This window comes from Anguilla anguilla, chromosome 7, assembly GCF_013347855.1.
Source record: "Anguilla anguilla isolate fAngAng1 chromosome 7, fAngAng1.pri, whole genome shotgun sequence".
Lineage (NCBI taxonomy): Eukaryota > Metazoa > Chordata > Actinopteri > Anguilliformes > Anguillidae > Anguilla > Anguilla anguilla.
This window is the reverse complement of record NC_049207.1, coordinates 21,462,638-21,480,449: the sequence shown is the minus strand read 5'-3', so window position 1 is coordinate 21,480,449 and position 17,812 is coordinate 21,462,638. Positions and strand designations below refer to the sequence as shown.

Below are 17,812 nucleotides of genomic sequence, written 5' to 3'. Positions count from 1 at the left end.
CTATATGAACTGTACCCAGAGGAAACCCCCACAAACCTGGGAAAAACATGCAAGCTCCATGAAGAGAGGATCCAGGCCGGCCAGGACTCAGCCCTGAACGTGGACCCTCCATCTTCTGAAGCTACGGTGCCAACCACTGCAGCCACTGTACCACATTACCCCTGATTAGAGGGGAGGAATGAAAACCAGCAGTTCTACTATTAGCCCCGAGGGCCAGAGTTGAGTTTCCCTGCTTTTTGACTGTGAGAAGATGACAGCTGGCCGCATGCACTTCAGAGGAACAACCCTGATCATGTTGCTGCGATGGGATGGGTCTATAACTGACCAAGCACTCCATAAAGAGGAATAAAATAAAGTCTGGTGATGAGAACGGACCATTCGGACGATCTAAGCACTTCTTTACCAAGTCAAACGCGTCAAGCACTGTCAAACCTGAACTACTTCTCTCTGAATCTTCTAATTCACTATTACTCAATGAATAATAAAACTAATTACCATGAACTGCAATCTGTAAATTCAAAATGCCATTTATTTCACAGTCCTTTACAAAAATAGGCTTACTATTTTAATTTGCATATAATCTACTGAAGCACTGAAGGCCGTGCTACGTATTCAGCTATACATAAATAAATACAGTGTAATTTAGCTCAAATTTTCACTGATTTACACATTGTTACCACTGTTGTTTTTCCACATAATTCTTTCATTAATGTACCCAACCGTAGGACGTTTAGCACTGAAAAAGTCCCAGGAGAAATATTCACTATCTGTTCTATAGAATGGAAGTAAAGCATGTCTAATATGCTCGTTACAAAATGCCTTCCAGGTCCAAACTGTCACATTTGGAGACCGGGGGCTGGAGGAACAAGCACCAGTTGAGAGTCCAGGTCAGGCCACGCTCTGGACCATGAGGTTCTTCCTGTAGCACTCCAGGCTGCAGAGGGGCGTCCCGGTCTTGGAGCAGGAGTACCTCTTGAGGTTGAGGCAGCCCGACACGCCGCAGCTGACCGGGGCGGGCGGGAGGCGTGGGGGCGCGGGGCTCGGGGAGGCCACGCCCAGGGGGAAGGAGATGGCGGCGCCCTGGAAGGAGTCGGAGAAGCGGACCATGGGACACTGCGCCTGCTTGGACTTGCGCTCCCTCATGCTCTTCACCTTGGCCTTGCTGGTCTTGGTGAGCCTCTCGATGGTCTGCTTCTTGTTCTCCTCGGCCTTCTTGGCGGCCTGGAGGCGCCGCTTGCGGGCCCTCTCCTCCCTCTTCTGCATCATCTCCTCCGTCATCTCCTTCTCCTTATAGCCCATGGGCAGCTCCAGCAGGGGCTGGGTCTGCTGCTTGTGCAGGAGGGCTTTCTGCAAATGTACAGAGACATGCAGGCTTTCTGCAAATCTACAGACACATGCAGGCTTTCTGCAAATCTACAGACACATGCAGGCTTTCTGCAAATGTACACACACGCACAGGCTTTCTGCAAATGTACACACACGCAAGCTTTCTGCAAATGTACACAGACACACACAGTCTTTCTGGAAATGTACAAGCACACGCAAGCCTTCTGCAAATGTACACGCACACGCAAGCCTTCGGCAAATGTACACACACACACAGGGTTATGCAAATGTACACACACACGCAGGCTTTCTGAAAATGTACACGCACACACAGGGTTATGCAAATGTACACACACACGCAGGCTTTCTGCAAATGTACACACACACACAGGGTTATGCAAATGTACACAGACACACGCAGTCTTTCTGGAAATGTACAGACACACGCAAGCCTTCTGCAAATGTACTGGCGCACACAGGGTTATGCAAATGTACACACACACGCAGGACTTCTGCAAATGTACAGACACACACAGGCTTTCTGAAGCGACAGGATGTTGGCAGATTCATTTTTTCTACTTCCTACAAAATTCAAGTCTTTCTGCAGAACAACCAACATTCAGTGCAATGCAAATTCCAATATTTTTTAGTGAAGATACATTGTCTTTCTCTTAGCATCTCCTAAATACAAAGGATCATATCAGAATAATATTCTTTCTGTGAAACTACTATGTCAAATGTTTTTACCAACAGCACCAACGTGAGTTCTGTCAGAACAGTTAAAAGTGTTGGCAGGTGTCACCAAAATTTCTGAAGCAACACTTCCTAAACGATTATACACTTTTGAACTGGGAAAACACCTCCAATTAGCCTCTGGCAGGAAAACGGTGCTAACTAGACAAAAGAGGGCATGAATTGAGAGAAGGGTGTAATTTATGCTAGGTCTGTCAGAGAGGACTGCTCACAGTCCTTAATTTTTCACTTAACCTGTTTGTAGACCTGAATATCAACATTTTTATTTTCTGATTTCCATTATCAATAATGGATGTCTGGTGCAGGCAGGTGAAGAGATTTACTCGAGGGCACAACGGCACTGCTCCACCCTGTAATGAGAAGCACACTTCCTTCACCGTAGTGCGACTCTCCATGCAGGGCGGGTCGGGTAATATAATACGGGCGATGCTCTCAAAAGACTCAACTGCTTTTTTACCCAGGATTCAACATGCCTGGTCTCAGTTCCATTTCTTTCATTACAATGTACAACACTGCCTTCGACACTTCCACTGTCTAGTATTTTAATGGTCTTCCACACAATGTCCTTCACCAATCACACTGTAAACTGGTTTACCAGTCTTATACACTGGTTTCCGCTGTAAACTGGTTTACCAGGCTTATACACTGGGTTCCATAATAAACTTGTTTACCAAGCATATACACCGCCTACCACAGCACTTCTACCAAGCGTACACACTGGTTTTCACACCACTTCCACAGTAAACTGGTTTACCAGTCTTATACACTGGTTTCCACAATAAACCGGTTTACCAGTCTTATACACTGGTTTCCACAGTAAACTGGTTTACCAGTCTTATACACTGGTTTCCACTGTAAACTGGTTTACCAGTCTTATACACTGGTTTCCACTGTAAACTGGTTTACCAGTCTCATGCACTGCCTGTACACTATTCCCACAGTAAACCTCTTAAGAGTATAGGACACAGCCACCTCATAAAACTCCCACTATAAGCTGGTCTGTAACACACTGCCACCCCCACCGCTCTCACAGTAAACAGGTTTATCAGTCTAACTGTGAGCAGTGACTCTGGTTTACCAGTCTGACTGTGAGCAGCAACTCAGGTTTACCTGTCTGACTGTGAGCAGCGACTCATCAATCTCTTTCTTCAGCTCCCCGTTGTCGTCCAGCTCCCCCTTCTCCAGGGCGTCCAGCCATTTCTCCTCCTCGTCCATGGGGGGCCCGAGGAAGGAATCTGCGTCCATGTCAGGGAGTGGGGAGGGGTCCAGGTTGCTGTCCTCATCTAGAAAAATCCACCCCCCCCACATATCCTTCATTTCCCCATCAAAGTTTTGACCTGTTTGTATTACTTGTACAAATTCAATATCTTTATTTAAACAATGGGGTATGAGGTACCCTAGTAGTTAGGATGTCCCCAAAAAATGACAATTACTGCCAAAACAGCTCATACACAGTAAGCAAGCAGGAACACCCAGTTACACTGCATCAGGGGATGTCAAAACGTCAATTATATCTGTCCTACTTAGCTAAGGACCATGCAGAATTAATGCAAGCTTTATAAATCTAAGTTTCCCCCACCCAAGTTCACCAGCAAGCTTAGCACGGCTCAGGACTGCCGGTAGTTTTTCTGGGTGACAGCAGAGGGGCGTGTGCTCCTGCGGTGCACTCACCAAGCCAGGCCCTGTACTGCTCAATGGGGACTCCCTCCGTGGGCTCGTCCTCGTCATCGTCGTCGTCCACGATCATCAGAGGCGAGGGGGATCGCGGAACCTCGGGGACTACCGTGAACGTCGGAACGCTGTTCGAGCACAAGGAAAAAGAAACGGTGAGTTCACAGGGCCGAGAGCAGCAGGCAGGGGGAGTGCACGCTAGCGCAGTTTATTACCAATCTGCTTTCTGACCACTAACCTCAATTCACGGCATCTAGCGGTCTGACATCCCGGACCCGGTCCATTCGATTAGGTTTTAAACCTGAGGAGCGCTAGCCAACCTCCAAATACATTGTTCAAATAACAGACAGCGTTATTTGGGGGAGACATGCTTAGCCTGCCATTCTTACCAGCTCTCCATTTAGAGACCTGTATACTTCATAGCAAAATCCTTATTCAAGGACCTTGGCTCAAAGGTCCAATTACATTGCCCAACCCAGGGGCTCCCTGGTCCCTAACCTCAGCCCCATAATGCCACCCTTAACTCAGGCCCTGAGTCAAAACCCCAGTCAAATAAAAGACCATTCAACTGAAATTACCGCTCAGTACACACTAACTTCAGTCTTCATGACAAAATGGTTATGGTTTAGGTACCTGCCCAAGAAATAAGACATCTGCACTCATAATATCATAAATTAAGTTGGATTTTTGCTATTGCACTCAGCCAAAAAAACCTCAGTAAATCAGCCTCTCTGTGGCCCAGACTAACCTCTTTGTGCCCAGAGTCTGCCCGCCCAGTTTGATCTTGAGCTTTAGCTGGGGCTTGATGATGATCCCAGAGTCCGACTCCAGCGCCTCCGAGGAGAACCCGTGTCCCCCATCGTCCCGGTGATGCTTCTTCTTGTGTTTTTTGTGTTTCTTGTGCTTCTTTTTGTGTGCATTATGTCCACCGGACAAGTCCCCATCTACTGAGAACGGGGAAGAAAAGGTGAACTCGCTACTTCTCGTGTCAGACTCATCTCTTACAAAAATAAGTGTTCATCTAAATGGGAGAACCTGTCTAATTACAAATGGACATACTGACACATTTCCCACACTGGTATGAACTAGGAACATCCCAGCGTTTTTTTAATCAATGAGAATAAGTAGGGGCCCACATGGCTATATAAAAAATGTAAAACACGCTTAATAACATTATTTCAAAAACCTCCAAAAAATAACATTGGGTATGTGCAAAAATAACCAAGATGGCTCAAGAACTGCATTAATGTCACATACTCCAAATTGCCCTGTCCATAAATCGAGCTTTAGGGCCGCAGCACAGACCCAAAAAACAGTCTTACTTTTAACTTGCATAACTTAGTCACTACATCTAACTAGTTACCTATATCCAGCCCTGTCCAACGTTTTCCTCTAATTAATTAATTGATTTATGTTCCCCTGTGGAGCTAATAGGTGGCATACAAACAATTAATCACTTCAGTTTACAATATAAGCAATGCTACCGATAATGTTGCCTCGGTAGTGTCATCAGATAACATGCTTTTTGGCAATAACACAAGCGCAAACTTTAGCTTTTGTCGCAGTGGTAATTTTCATTGCAAATTAATTACAATGGTGTGCGAATGCTAGCATGCTACATACAAAGTACACTCCATTCCCCCTACGGATAACAAGCATGTCGTGTTTCGCCCATGTTTGAGAGGAAAACAACTCGAGAACCCAGGCTTTGAGCGCGGCCTAGCGTAGTTTAAGATTCACTTAACGACCTACAGCCAATCGGCAAAAAATCTTCTCACCTGAAAGAAATCTTGGATGAATCATGTCTTTCTTCTTCCCCATTGACACCTGTGTCCAAACACGAAACTCGACGAAAAGTGTGGCAATACTGTGGGAAGCTACATCACTGCAACAGATAAACTGCGCTTCACACTGGATATTTGCCTGGCGGTGTTTATCCGCTGCGCTGAATATTAGCTAACACTCTCTCGGCCGCAGTAGTGTACAAGTAGCAGGTTCTCTGCAGTCCAGTGGCGAAAATGTAATTTAACTAACGGTAGGTGTCCTGAATTCAATTTATCGTTAATACAAAAAACCGACAAAACTGGCAAGCGAGCTGGCTAGTACCTGTCCCAATAAGTTAAAATTCATCAGCAAACCAAGTTGAATGAAGGATACTGCAATTAGCTACCTGCTATGCTAGCCAGTATCGTGCCAGTTTGTTGCAGGCACTTTTATTTACATTATTTAGCAAACCCCACCGAAATTATGCCAATTCAAACAATCGATGCTTGCAACGCTTGTTACCAATCAGTTAGCCTAGCCTTGACTGTAAAGTCGCAGGGCATTGTGGCCAATGACGTTTTTACACCAGTAGTATTCATATGTTAAGTCGATGAAAGAAATACACAATCCATCGGCACTTGCATGAATATGCTTCCAAGCAAGGTCAGTGTCCGAAATTAGCATCCTAACACTATGGTTTAATATTGTTTAACTATGTTGACTAGTTTATATTTAATCTATGTATGTTGCCAATTGACTTGAGTCTTCCTGAAAGGTTTTTGCGAACTTTTTTGCTCGCTTCACTGTGTTTCCAAGCTTCACACCCCTCGGCGCAGCTGACAGCCGGTCAAGTATTACTTTACTACTCAAATGTTTGAGACGATTTGATTGCTTTTTAGAAACGTATCCAAACAGTTGTGTTTGTATGTGAATATTTTTGCAATTGTGTTAAATGTCTCAAATATTGTTTAAAATAGTGTTGCCTTATTGCTGTGCATAGTGCTAACACGCTAACCAGACTGACTATATTCGAAATGGTACCATGCTGATACTAGCTCGGTTATTAGCTTTCTTTTCTCAATGCCGTGCATAGACGAATCTCCGGTTTTCCTGTTTAATGGTGATTTGGTCCTCGTGTAGCTGTTGTGGTAACGTCATTATCTTTGATATTTGTCTCTTGTTATAGGCTATCATGAATTACTCCCGGTTTTTGACCGCTGTGAGTGCTGCAAGGAAGCCGTCTCCTATTCGCATATTAAGTAAGCTGAGACACAGCATTTGAGTTAATAATTCATTTTGTTACTGGTTTTAGTTAAGTTTTTTAACAGTAGGCTGCCTGGTTATTTTATGACCGCTCACATTTTAACTGCGCCATCTAGAGAATGATTCCATTGTTGGGAAAGATGCTATTTTGTTCCTTTTTTGACTTAGCCTTGCTATACAGTGTAATGCACATGTGATAAAATTATGTTTTGTGTTTCTAAAATGAAATAAAATGGCATTGAAACACAATACAGTGTAGGCTACTGTGGGAGTTTCTTCTGCCATTCAGGGAGATCGCCCATGAATTAGGGTTCTTTGCCTTTACATTACAATTCCATAACAATTTTGCCTTTTTGTAATATCTTTTCCCTGTGAAGCTGAACTTCAGCAGCGTTCTCCCCCAACTCTGATCTCACTGGCGGCGGGATCCCCCAACCCCAACACCTTCCCCTTTCAGTCTGCCACCATCAAAATGAAGAATGGTGCCAGCGTTGTGTTTGATGAGACGACAATGAAAAGAGCCCTCCAGTACTCTGGCTCTTGTGGGTGAGTCCAGCTTCAGACCAGGACCTGCCTGATGATGATGATGATAATAATAATAATGTGTACCACACACACAATGATAATGTCCTGCAGACCAGGACACTGGGGAACTCCTTTCACTGAAGGTATCACATGAGGTGTGTCTTCATTTAATGACTTATCCAGATTGCAACATGGTTTCACCATCACTGTACTTATTATTTTGTATTTGCTTGGTACAGAGAGGAGCTTTACCCAAAAATATCTATGAAGAACTGACAACCATTTAATTAATTTCCTTCAAATTGTACTTCTTAGAAAATTTGGAAGAAAAGGACTCAAAGGGAAGGAAATGCACATTTATTTTTCTCATGCACCGTATCTGTCATTTCAAACCAGGTGCTTATTATTGGATATAATCTACGGATGACACTCCCCCTCTGGCATTGGTCTTATCCTGCCGCTTTATCTGCTATTTACCGCTGCCTTATTCCTCCTCAGGATACCAGAACTCATATCTTGGATGAAGGACCTTCAGAGGAATCTCCACAGTCCCCCAACAGCCTCCTACAGCGTGGAGGCAGGGCAAATGGAGATGTGTGTGACCACAGGCAGTCAGGAAGGCCTGTGCAAGGTACAGCTTCTACAAATGTGCTTTCTTCATTTTTAATAATTTTTTTATACCTATACATCTGTTCAGGCCTATGTGATAAAATGTGTATGTTCTTTTCCCTATGTATACAAGGTCTCACTTTACTGTTGGAACTGGAGATGAGGGAAAAAGGCCCAGAGGGCTCTAGCACTATAGTTCCTACACCACCTTTATTGCCTGCTGTCCATAATATTGTTTATCTCTTCTGCTGTTCTATTCCTTCCTGTTTGTCCCACAGATTTTTGAGATGCTGGTTAATCCTGGAGACAACGTCCTTCTAGACGCACCCACATATTCTGGGACTCTGGCGGCAGTAAGCAGCCTCTCCAGTTTCTCAACTTTTAATCCCTTTTAAATTGCACGCTTTGATATTTGTTTGTTTAAAAAAAAAAAAAAAAGAAGTTACATAGCTGGCTTTTTCAGTTTTTAATAGAAATTGCCATTACTGAATGTCATCATTTCACCAGTAGCTGCAGTGTTATTATCTATTAAGAAGGTCATTGCAGAATGTCTTAAATGTCAAGGGAATATTATTTCAGGAACATATCAAAGCTTTCAATTTTGAAATCCCGTGTGCAGTATTTGTGGAGATAAAGAGGACATTACTCACATCCAAGATGTTTGGTTTAAAGTGACAAGTCGGTCAGCTTCCAACAGCTGCCTTTAAGAAAAAAGATACTCTTCTTTAAAGAAGATACTCTATTCTACTGGGACATTAAACATGTATTTCAGAAAGTGCAAACAGAGACATCCCGAGCATGGCATTAAACAATTCTCTTTGAGAAGACAAATGAAAATGCTGTATACATTCTGTAACTTTAGACTTTATTTTTCAAGAAAGTCTAACTTCAAGGTCAGAGGACTGAAGATGCTGAAGCCCATCATCACTGCCCTCTGCCATAATTCTGCTTCTGAATCATCTGTCCTCAGCTTCAGCCATTAGGCTGCAATATCATTAATGTACTGAGTGATCAGTACGGAATGATCCCGGGAGCCCTGAGGGACATCCTGTCCAGGTGGGACCCAGCAGATGCCAAAAAACCAGGCAGCACAGTTCCCAGAGTCCTCTACACCATCCCCAATGGGGGCAACCCTACCGGAGCATCAATGACCACTGAGCGTAAGAGGGAGGTCTACCAGGTAAATGTCTTGTGGTGTACACGCACTGACACATGCACACTGACTGATGAATGGGTTGAAGGGTTTAGGTATACACATATATGATGTGCACATGTAACCTGCTGCCCAATGCATTGTCTTTGTTATGTTTTGAAAGCTTGCCAGAGAATATGACCTCCTTATAATTGAGGATGATCCCTACTACTTTCTGCAGTTTCAAAAGGTAAATGTATTCTGTCTCCACACTAGTTTTAGATTGTATTTTTTAAAATATTTTTGTAATAATTGTTTATTACTGTTGACAGCATTAATTCTTTGTCTGCAACGAAGCACTGTGTTTGTGTGTTTTATTGAGCTGCAGTGGTTTGACTGAATGCAGTTTTTACAGAAGTTTGAGGTGATTTGATTTGAGGGTTTGGAAGCAAAAAGTATATGATGCAACAAAATAGTACTTTTCAAAGTTCTGCTAAAAAATAGAAATTGATAAAGCAGACTGATGGTTTGTTGTTTGTGGATGAGAGTTCTGATTGGGTGAGGGAAGGCCACTGAGAAGGCATGGGCGACAAATTAAAGGAAAAATCAACATAAGGTGTTGGGTCACCACAAGCTGCCAGAACAGCTTCAATGCACATTGGCATGGATTCTAGAAATCTCTGGTACTCTACTGGAGGGAAGGAACACATTCTTCCAAAAGATATTCCCTCATTTGGTGTTTTGATGATGGCGATGGAGAGCGTTGTCTAACACGTCGGTCCGAAATCTCCCATAGATGTTCAATTGGGTTGGGATCTGGTGACTGCAAATGCCATAGCATATGATTCACATAATGTTTATATCCTTTCGTGCACTGTGGATGGGGGCATTGTCATCCTGGAAAAGACCACTCCCATCAGTATAGAAATGGTTAATCGTAGGATAAATAATCATTTCTCTTCTAATTTATTCTGGTTTTTCCTTTAATTTGCCACTGTCATTGTTGTCTGTTTTTCAATATTTTTTATACTTCCAGATCTTATAGAAACCTTTAATTTGTCTCTACCGTCTCTGTATGGGAAATAAGCATGGGGGTATGTGCATACGGCCCAGTCACTGACTCGATTTACATCCTGAACACTTGGGTCTCTTCCCTGTGGTAGCCCTGGGCTCCTACATTTCTGTCCATGGATGTGGATGGGCGAATCATCCGGACAGACTCCTTCTCAAAGATCCTGTCATCTGGGTGCGTAAAAATTCATAAGGGATCAGCTTGTTGTCTTTGTCTTTGGGTGGAGTCTCAGGTAGAAAAAAACAATGCAAAAACTATGAGGTATTGTCGTTAATAACTTCTGAGTATGTGCTAAGAGGATTGTTTGATGCTTGCTTACTGTGTTATGTCTTATGTCTCATCGCCCTGGTTGTATGCATTTTATGCATGTGGCCAATCAATCAAATAGTACATGTATGCTTGGTTGGTCAATGTCCAATTCCAGTGTTGCAGCAAGCATTCGTTTTTTTAAGCATGTGGTCCGTATCATTTCAGCATTTTTAAGTCTTAATGAAGGGAAACGGAGAGGACAACCATAAACAAACTAGAGAAGATTTATTAGTCATCGGCCACCTAGAGCCATCTTGTTTTTCCAGGTTTTAGTGCCCTTTATTCCATCCTGCTATCGTGACTGTAAATGCAGTGTGCACCAGACAGAAGAATAACCCCAGAGACGGGACACACAGTGCTCATAACTGTTGTTTTTCCTGTTTGAAATAACACATGACTGCTCCACACCAGCTCCCCCCCCCCCCCCCCCCCTGCTCTGGGCATGCCTGGTCCTGGCCCTGGGCCTCCCAGCCAGCAGAAAAGAGCATCTCAGAGGACAGGGGATCTTTAAATCCAGCGTCATTACTCATAATGAGCAGAAGGGCCCTGTGTGAGAACAGCACGCTTTGTATAAAAGAGTCTCTCCTTCCCACGACTGTAGGGTTCTATTTAATGTGGTGTACTATGCCTGCCCTGGACCTGCCCAACTCATTTTGTTTTTGTGTAGTCGGTAACCAAAGCTCTGCCCACTTAGGTGCTCTTTAACTCTGCCTTGCTAAAGCTGCTGGAAAGATTACTGTTCAGTTTTTCATTTTACTAAACAGCATTACAAAAGCATTTCTATTGTTTAAAAGATCATTGGTATAATTTCATACCAGGCGAGCTAAAAAAATTTTTTCCGTAGTTCTGTCTTTTTGAATTCTTTTGCCCTGTTGTGTAGCGTCCCCATGCCACTGCCTTTTTCAAAAGCATTTGCAGCTGTCCAGATGAACTCATGACTCCTGGTCTGTTTGTGTCTGCAGCCTTAGGATTGGGTTTGTGACAGGGCCCAAGCCCCTTGTGGACAGAGTGGTCCTGCACATCCAGGCTTCCACCATGCACACCAGCACCTTCACACAGGTGAGCCAGCGTCTCAGGTCCCTGCCCCCCCTCCAACAACCTCTATCAGGAGTGGAAAAATTGCTGTCACCACCAAACTAACCTTAGCACAGAATGCAGCCTGTAACTGGATTTTCTCTACCTTGTTTGTTATGGGTGTTGTCGTTGTGACTGAAACCCCATATGATATTAACATCCGGTTATTCAGGCCTTTGTTTGTTTTCTGTGATCTTGCAAAATGTTAAACAGTTGAGGCAATGCCAGCAGAGGAGCAGCACTGTCTGTTAAGTCCGTGAACACTGTAATAAGCAGTAGAGATGTAGCAGTTGTGGTTGTAGACACGCACGGCCACAGAGAATGTTCCGGCAGATGAAGACGGAGAGAGGCAGGGCCTGTACAAACACCCTGAAGACTTAATCACACACGGTAGGCGACAGCCACGCCTGACGCTCCCGGCAGATGGATGGGAAAGCGCGGCAGAGCCGTAATTACTCCCGCCACAGGGACACGGGCGGGGGCACTTCTGGGCGTTCAGTCCGAGATACGGCAAGAAAAACGCACAAATGCTGAATAGACACGAGCTGAAAAATGGATTGCGCCGGGTCAAGTCAGCAATAGATATGCCACCCTTGGCAGGAACGGGAGATGATAAATCTGCCCCCCCCCCCCCTCCCCCTGGGAAAAGGGGAATTGCGTTTCAAGAGCTGGGGGGGATGGGGGGGGGGGGGGGGGTTATTGGGATCAGGGTGCTGTGGAGATGCACAAGCTCACTGCAGTGGCTGGTACTGAGCGGAAATGCACAGCAGAGGTAGCAGCACAAGCTCTGTCAGTCAGTGCAGAGGAAAGAGGTGGAAAGCTTTGATCTCCAAACAACCTCACGGCCTCAAATTGCACAGCAGACACAGAGATTTGTTTCTCAAGGCAATGGCTCAGTAGCAGCAGGGCAGGAAGGGTAATTAGGAAGTTTTGAGCCAGGGGTTTGACTTTGTCCTGAGAGAGTCACCCGTAAATAACCTCTGGCAGGACCATTTCCTCATTTTGGAGGTATAGCTTTGAATAAGGTATGAAACGGTCCCTTTTCATATGTTCAAGTCACCTACATCTAGGGTCTCATCCTAGGTTACAAGGGTGTGGGGCAACCAGATCTTGTGCCCTGGAGGAGGAGAGGGGCCCAATGGTCTGTGAGCTGTTATAAATATTACTGTCCCAGGCCTGGGAATTTCACCCGGTGGTCCTGCCTGGCTATAAAATAGCTTGAAGGATTTAAGTAATATTTTAAAAAATTGATGTTAACCAGTCAAATAAATAAAATGACTGAAGAAAAATGTATAAATGCTATACTTAAATTCTTCAAAAAAGAAAGCTATGGGTTCAAGTGTTTCAAGTGAAATCACGTCTGTATGTAGGTGGGTTCAAAGAGCTTGGATAGATTTTGTTCGCCTCTTGTTCTAGCTCATCATTTCCCAGCTGTTGCATGGGTGGGGACAAGAGGGCTTTCTGAACCACATCGATGGGTGAGTCACCTCGATCAATAAGCCAATCAGATTCTCTGAATATAGCAGCATCTGTATTGGTGGAATTGTTCGGCCAGTAGAGTGATGTTAGTTGACGATGTTTCCTCCTGTGTGTTTGCTGTAGTGTTTTTCACAATTCCTGCTTTATTGTTTTTGAAGAGTTGTTTCTGTGCTTCCCTCCTACCTACTGTCACAGCTCCTCAGTCTTTGTAAACAAAAGCATACAGAGCTTTATGCCATTATTACGCAAGCCACACAACACCAGAACAAAATTTGCTCTCTGACAGGAAATCAAAAGAGTTGAAAAGTAACATTTTTCTTTCTCTTTGCCCCCCCCCCCCCTCTTCACAGTGTGGTGGAATTTTACAGAAATCAGCGAGATGCGATGCTCTCCTCTGCAGACAGATGGCTCAAAGGTTAGCCTTCACCTATAACTGATGTGTGAAATGGTGTCCCTTGCTAATGCCCGATTCCAGACACACAAGGTCTGTCACGCGCTATGATGCCAACGATCAGTCCGCGGCGGAGCTGTCACAGTGCCAACAAGACATCATTCCCCTGTAAAAGTGGCCAGTCTGAACTGCCTCTGTGGTAGCTCTCTGCAGTGTGTAGCAGGCAGCGAAGCTAAATTGCGTTTAACACGGTAACTTCTCTCAGATGTGGCAGAGTGGCACGCCCCAGCGGCAGGCATGTTCCTCTGGATCCGGCTGAAGGGCATCGCGGACACCCAGCAGCTCATCATGGAGAAGGCTTTGGAGAAAGAGGTAAATGGCCTACGCCCACACCAATCTCAGCAGTCACACCCCCCCCCCCCCCTCAAAAGAAAGCACACAAAAAAACTCTTACACCACTCTAACCCAATCTAACCCAATGACCGGCCTGGGCTGGTGATTACTGGGAAATAATTTCCATCTTTCTCAGTAAAAAAAAAAAAAAAAAAGCAGGACCACTGTGACCTTTGCTACATGGGCATAAACAACACAAGCACTGAAAGTTGCGCAACAACTTTTTTTTTTGGTCCTACCTTCAGACAAGCAGTGGAGCTAGTGGTCTGTTTATCCATAAGCTATTTTTCTACACAGTAGCCTAATTGGGTCCTTATGTTTGTATTTGGCCGTTGATGTATGCTTGTCTGTGTAGGAATTGGTTCACTCTGTCACACTTCCTGACATGCAATAATTTGCATGAATTTGAAAATTTGCTCATTTATTTCACTTTACAAACTCTGAGCTCATTCAAGCTCAGATTTGTGTGTAAACTCAAGCCACTTTACATACGTTTTGAGGGAATATCTCATTTGTAAGAATGAGTGCTAGGCCTAAATAAGATTGGACCAATTTCATTTAACCCCATTTAATTGTGATCCATTCATTGATCTGAGTTCAACGGTGTCTGTGGAATACTCCACTTATGTTTACATTCCACTTCTTTTGACCATTAATTCCTGTCAAATGTCAAAATTGGCTTCATACTGTATGGTTTCTAATTGGGATCAACCATTTTTAGTAATTTAAGAATCAGTTCTGTGAGCAAAACTGTCTTGATTCTGTACAGAACAGTGCTTTTAAAAGGGGGAGATGGAACCTGTGGTCCCCCCATTCGTGTCTGTGTGTGTGTGTGTTTACTAGAATTTGCACTGAGGGCATCAGGCTCAATGAAGTTGAATTTGAATGCAGACTGTGGGAATATATGGAAATCAACCATTATGCCCCTACTGCCATTCAAGTAGTGAGCTGCATTTCTTTCCCACACAAGTCCACCCCTCACCCACGCTGATTGGTGCATTGCCGTCTCAAAGGACAAGGAGCACAATGATCCATTCTGCCGATTAATGTGGGGTTTTTACTTATCTTTTTCTTTTCCAGAAAGCTTCTGATACCAAGAGAATGTAGTTCTTAACAATTCACTTGAGATTTGGTTAGAGTGTTAAAAAGTGCATCAGATATAAGCTCTTGACCAAGGGATACAGGAAACCTGTGACCCACTTATTAATTTGCCATAAACTTAATAATTTGTCATAAACTTAAGTGCAAAGTAAATTTAGATTTTTAATGTTACAGAACCAATATACAGAATGAGCAGCACACCTACTTATGTTACATTTTTAAGTTTCAGCCTGACTGTATGTCCTGAAAGATGCAAGCAAATATTTTCCTGTTGTGTATTTTATTTGTATACATTTGGATTGTAATAATGACAAATAAATGTGCTCTTACATATATGCAATGTGCAATAATAGTGATCGCTTTATTATCCATCCCTTTCTCTTCAGGTGCTGTTGGTCCCTGGAGGAGTATTCAACATTGACAGCTCAGTCCCCTGCCCGTATGTACGAGCTGCCTTCTCATTGTCCACTCCCCAGCAGATTGATGAGGTACAGCAAATGCACGCACATTCTGTATTTGCCAATTTTTATTTCCAAAGTTGTTTTCTATAAGATTATGAAATATCCATCTCGATTTTTTTTTCAGGCTTTCAAGAGATTGGCTTCTCTGATCAAGGAGGCGTTATGAGGAAAACATTACATTACATTACATTACATTACAACAACATGAAGAGAAATGATGTTTCATTGAAAGAAATATTTTTCTACAAATGAATGTTTACACTGGCATTTGGTACCCTGACAATCTGAAAAGTGGCATTTTTAGTAAACATTTTTCATAAATACTTTAATACAGAACAGTAATATGCTAATATATAATATAATAAATTTAATATATAAGCGTAGGCTATCTCTGATATTCCTGTGCCAATACATAACATCTTGACAAAATGAAGCTTCTTTTGCAAATGACTATGGAAGCGTTCTGTCAGTTTAGTCACAAGGAAATGCAAGAGTTCTGTTTATTTAAATGGAAATAGTGGCACACTATCACAAGTATTGTGTCTCTCTGCCAGGACTACTTTGCTGGTATATTGGTAATGTTTATCTTTTGTGATGGACATTACATGTGAGAATTGGGTGGCACTTTTGGAAATTTTGGTAAATAAGCAACACGGGTCTATAACCTGTATGCAGATGTTCACAAGCTCCCAGCATGCAATACTTTTGAGAAATGAAAGGGGGCAAGACTGGTGTATCTTGCTGAGGACTTCTATTTGTGTTTAAGAGTGTTTATTTAATTTAATTTTTGTTTGGGTTGTCCATCCGTCTGTCCATCCCGATTCTCGTGCACGCGATATCTCAGGAACGCCTTGAGGGAACTTCTTCAAATTTGGCACATACCTCCACTTGGACTCAAGGATGAACTGATTAGATTTTGGTAGTCAAAGGTCAAGGTCACTGTGACAGCACAAAACACGTTTCTGCCTTGAGGGAATACAAAACACGTTTTTGCCTTGAGGGAATTTCTTCACATTTGGCACACACGTCCACTTGGACTCAAGGATGTACTGATTAGAGTTTGGTGGTCAAAGGTCAAGGTCACTGTGACCTCACGTCCATCCCATTCACTTGTGAACGCGATTTCTCAGGAACGCCTTGAGGGAATTTCTTCAAATTTGGCACAAACGTCCACTTGGACTCAAGGATGAACTGATTAGATTTTGGTGGTCAAAGGTCAAGGTCACTGTGACCTCACAAAACACATTTTTGGCCATAACTCAAGAATTCTCATACGCTAATTATGACAAAGTTTCACACAAATGTCTATTAGGATAAAATGAAGTGACATTTTATATCCAAACTGCGAGGTGGTATTTCTATTTTTTTTGCATTTGCATTTGCTTTCTATTAGTGCATGTAGACTGCATCTTAAGTGTACGATTCTGAGCCTGAATTAAAAGATTTAGCCCTTGTGTAGTAGGCTTTCATCTTTGATAATGGATGTAAACACGGCACAGTTTCATGTATCACTAGACATGCTGTCTGACATTTTGTTTCTAAACGGTACCCTCTCAATGATTAAATCTTTTAAATCTTGATATAATCCGACAATATGAATGGGCCCCTTGATATTGGAATCAAAATAAGTTTGTTGTACCACCCTGTAAAGTGGGTTTTCACCTGTGTATCATTATAAGGGACTATATGGGGGTATGATTAAAAAGTAACTGGATAAAGTGGTTGTTTGTCCTATCAAAGTGGTCCAGCTGAGCAAAATCTTTAAAAAAAATTTTTTTAAAAATCAATTCATATTAAAAATCCAACAAGTGAAACATAAAAATACCTGACGCACTGCGGTGTTAAAATATTACTTTTTCACAACTTGTTTTGCCTTCAGCAGAATTGCTCAATGTTCATAATTAGCCACAGTTCAATCCTCGAACCAAAAAGAGTAAGCAGATTGAGTTTCAGGACCTAATTAACCACAGAGAATGCTTAGCTTCCAAATATGGGCATTTTGCTATTTCCAGATCAATGGCCCGATTTATCAATGTAATACTTCACTTCATCTTGACGGGCATTTGGAACAGTGGCACTGTCTGGACTGGGACATGATGCTTGCGTCTGGAGTATATCAGAATGGTGTATCAGTCAACATCCTTGTTCTGCTGTAAAAAAAATAAAAAAATAAAAATAAAAGTCAACACTGATTGCGAGCTAATATAATCACATGCCTTGTAATTCCCTTAAAATGTTAAAATGATTGATAAAGAACTAGCCTAAATGAATAATCAAATAATCAAATCATAGTTGCTAATAGTTAATATTATTTAATATTATACATGCTATTAATTCAGACCAAAACAGATCTGCAGTCACTAGCTATAAGTCTCTTCACGACTCCATTACCAATATGGCCAGTAATAAAGCTTATGAAATTTGAAGTTACCAAATTGTAAACCAGTGGAGGGACGCTTATGATGGACAAGAGCTCGCAACACTAATTG

General features: G+C 42.8%; 2 protein-coding genes across 9 annotated transcripts; one reads left to right on the top strand and one right to left on the bottom strand.

Annotated features, from left to right (window-relative positions):
• Positions 1 to 502: 502 nt before the first annotated feature.
• On the bottom strand, positions 503 to 5,661 carry ino80b (INO80 complex subunit B). Of its 4 annotated transcripts, none has more exons than XM_035425461.1 (5): positions 5,529 to 5,661; positions 4,499 to 4,697; positions 3,751 to 3,878; positions 3,190 to 3,362; positions 503 to 1,347 (listed from the first exon to the last, which is right to left on the bottom strand). In XM_035425461.1, the coding sequence occupies exons 1-5, from the start codon at positions 5,569 to 5,571 to the stop codon at positions 889 to 891; spliced, it is 1,002 nt and encodes a 333-aa protein (XP_035281352.1). In that variant the 5' UTR covers positions 5,572 to 5,661; the 3' UTR covers positions 503 to 888. The 4 variants fall into 4 exon arrangements, with proteins under 4 accessions (XP_035281352.1, XP_035281353.1, XP_035281354.1 ...); XM_035425462.1 differs by having other exon boundaries at positions 4,499 to 4,694; positions 5,529 to 5,659; XM_035425463.1 differs by lacking the exon at positions 5,529 to 5,661 and adding an exon at positions 5,008 to 5,095.
• Positions 5,662 to 5,697: 36 nt separating this feature from the next.
• On the top strand, positions 5,698 to 16,077 carry aadat (aminoadipate aminotransferase). 5 transcript variants are annotated; one of them, XM_035425457.1, is made up of 14 exons: positions 5,698 to 5,785; positions 6,701 to 6,773; positions 7,155 to 7,323; positions 7,801 to 7,933; positions 8,190 to 8,264; positions 8,882 to 9,091; positions 9,228 to 9,293; positions 10,207 to 10,289; positions 11,387 to 11,483; positions 12,915 to 12,976; positions 13,328 to 13,392; positions 13,634 to 13,740; positions 15,249 to 15,350; positions 15,448 to 16,077. In XM_035425457.1, exons 2-14 carry the CDS (start codon positions 6,707 to 6,709, stop codon positions 15,487 to 15,489), a joined length of 1,278 nt encoding a protein of 425 aa, XP_035281348.1. In that variant the 5' UTR covers positions 5,698 to 5,785; positions 6,701 to 6,706; the 3' UTR covers positions 15,490 to 16,077. The 5 variants fall into 5 exon arrangements, with proteins under 5 accessions (XP_035281348.1, XP_035281346.1, XP_035281347.1 ...); XM_035425455.1 differs by lacking the exon at positions 5,698 to 5,785 and adding an exon at positions 6,052 to 6,177; XM_035425456.1 differs by lacking the exon at positions 5,698 to 5,785 and adding an exon at positions 6,184 to 6,360.
• The last annotated feature ends 1,735 nt before the right edge of the window (positions 16,078 to 17,812 follow it).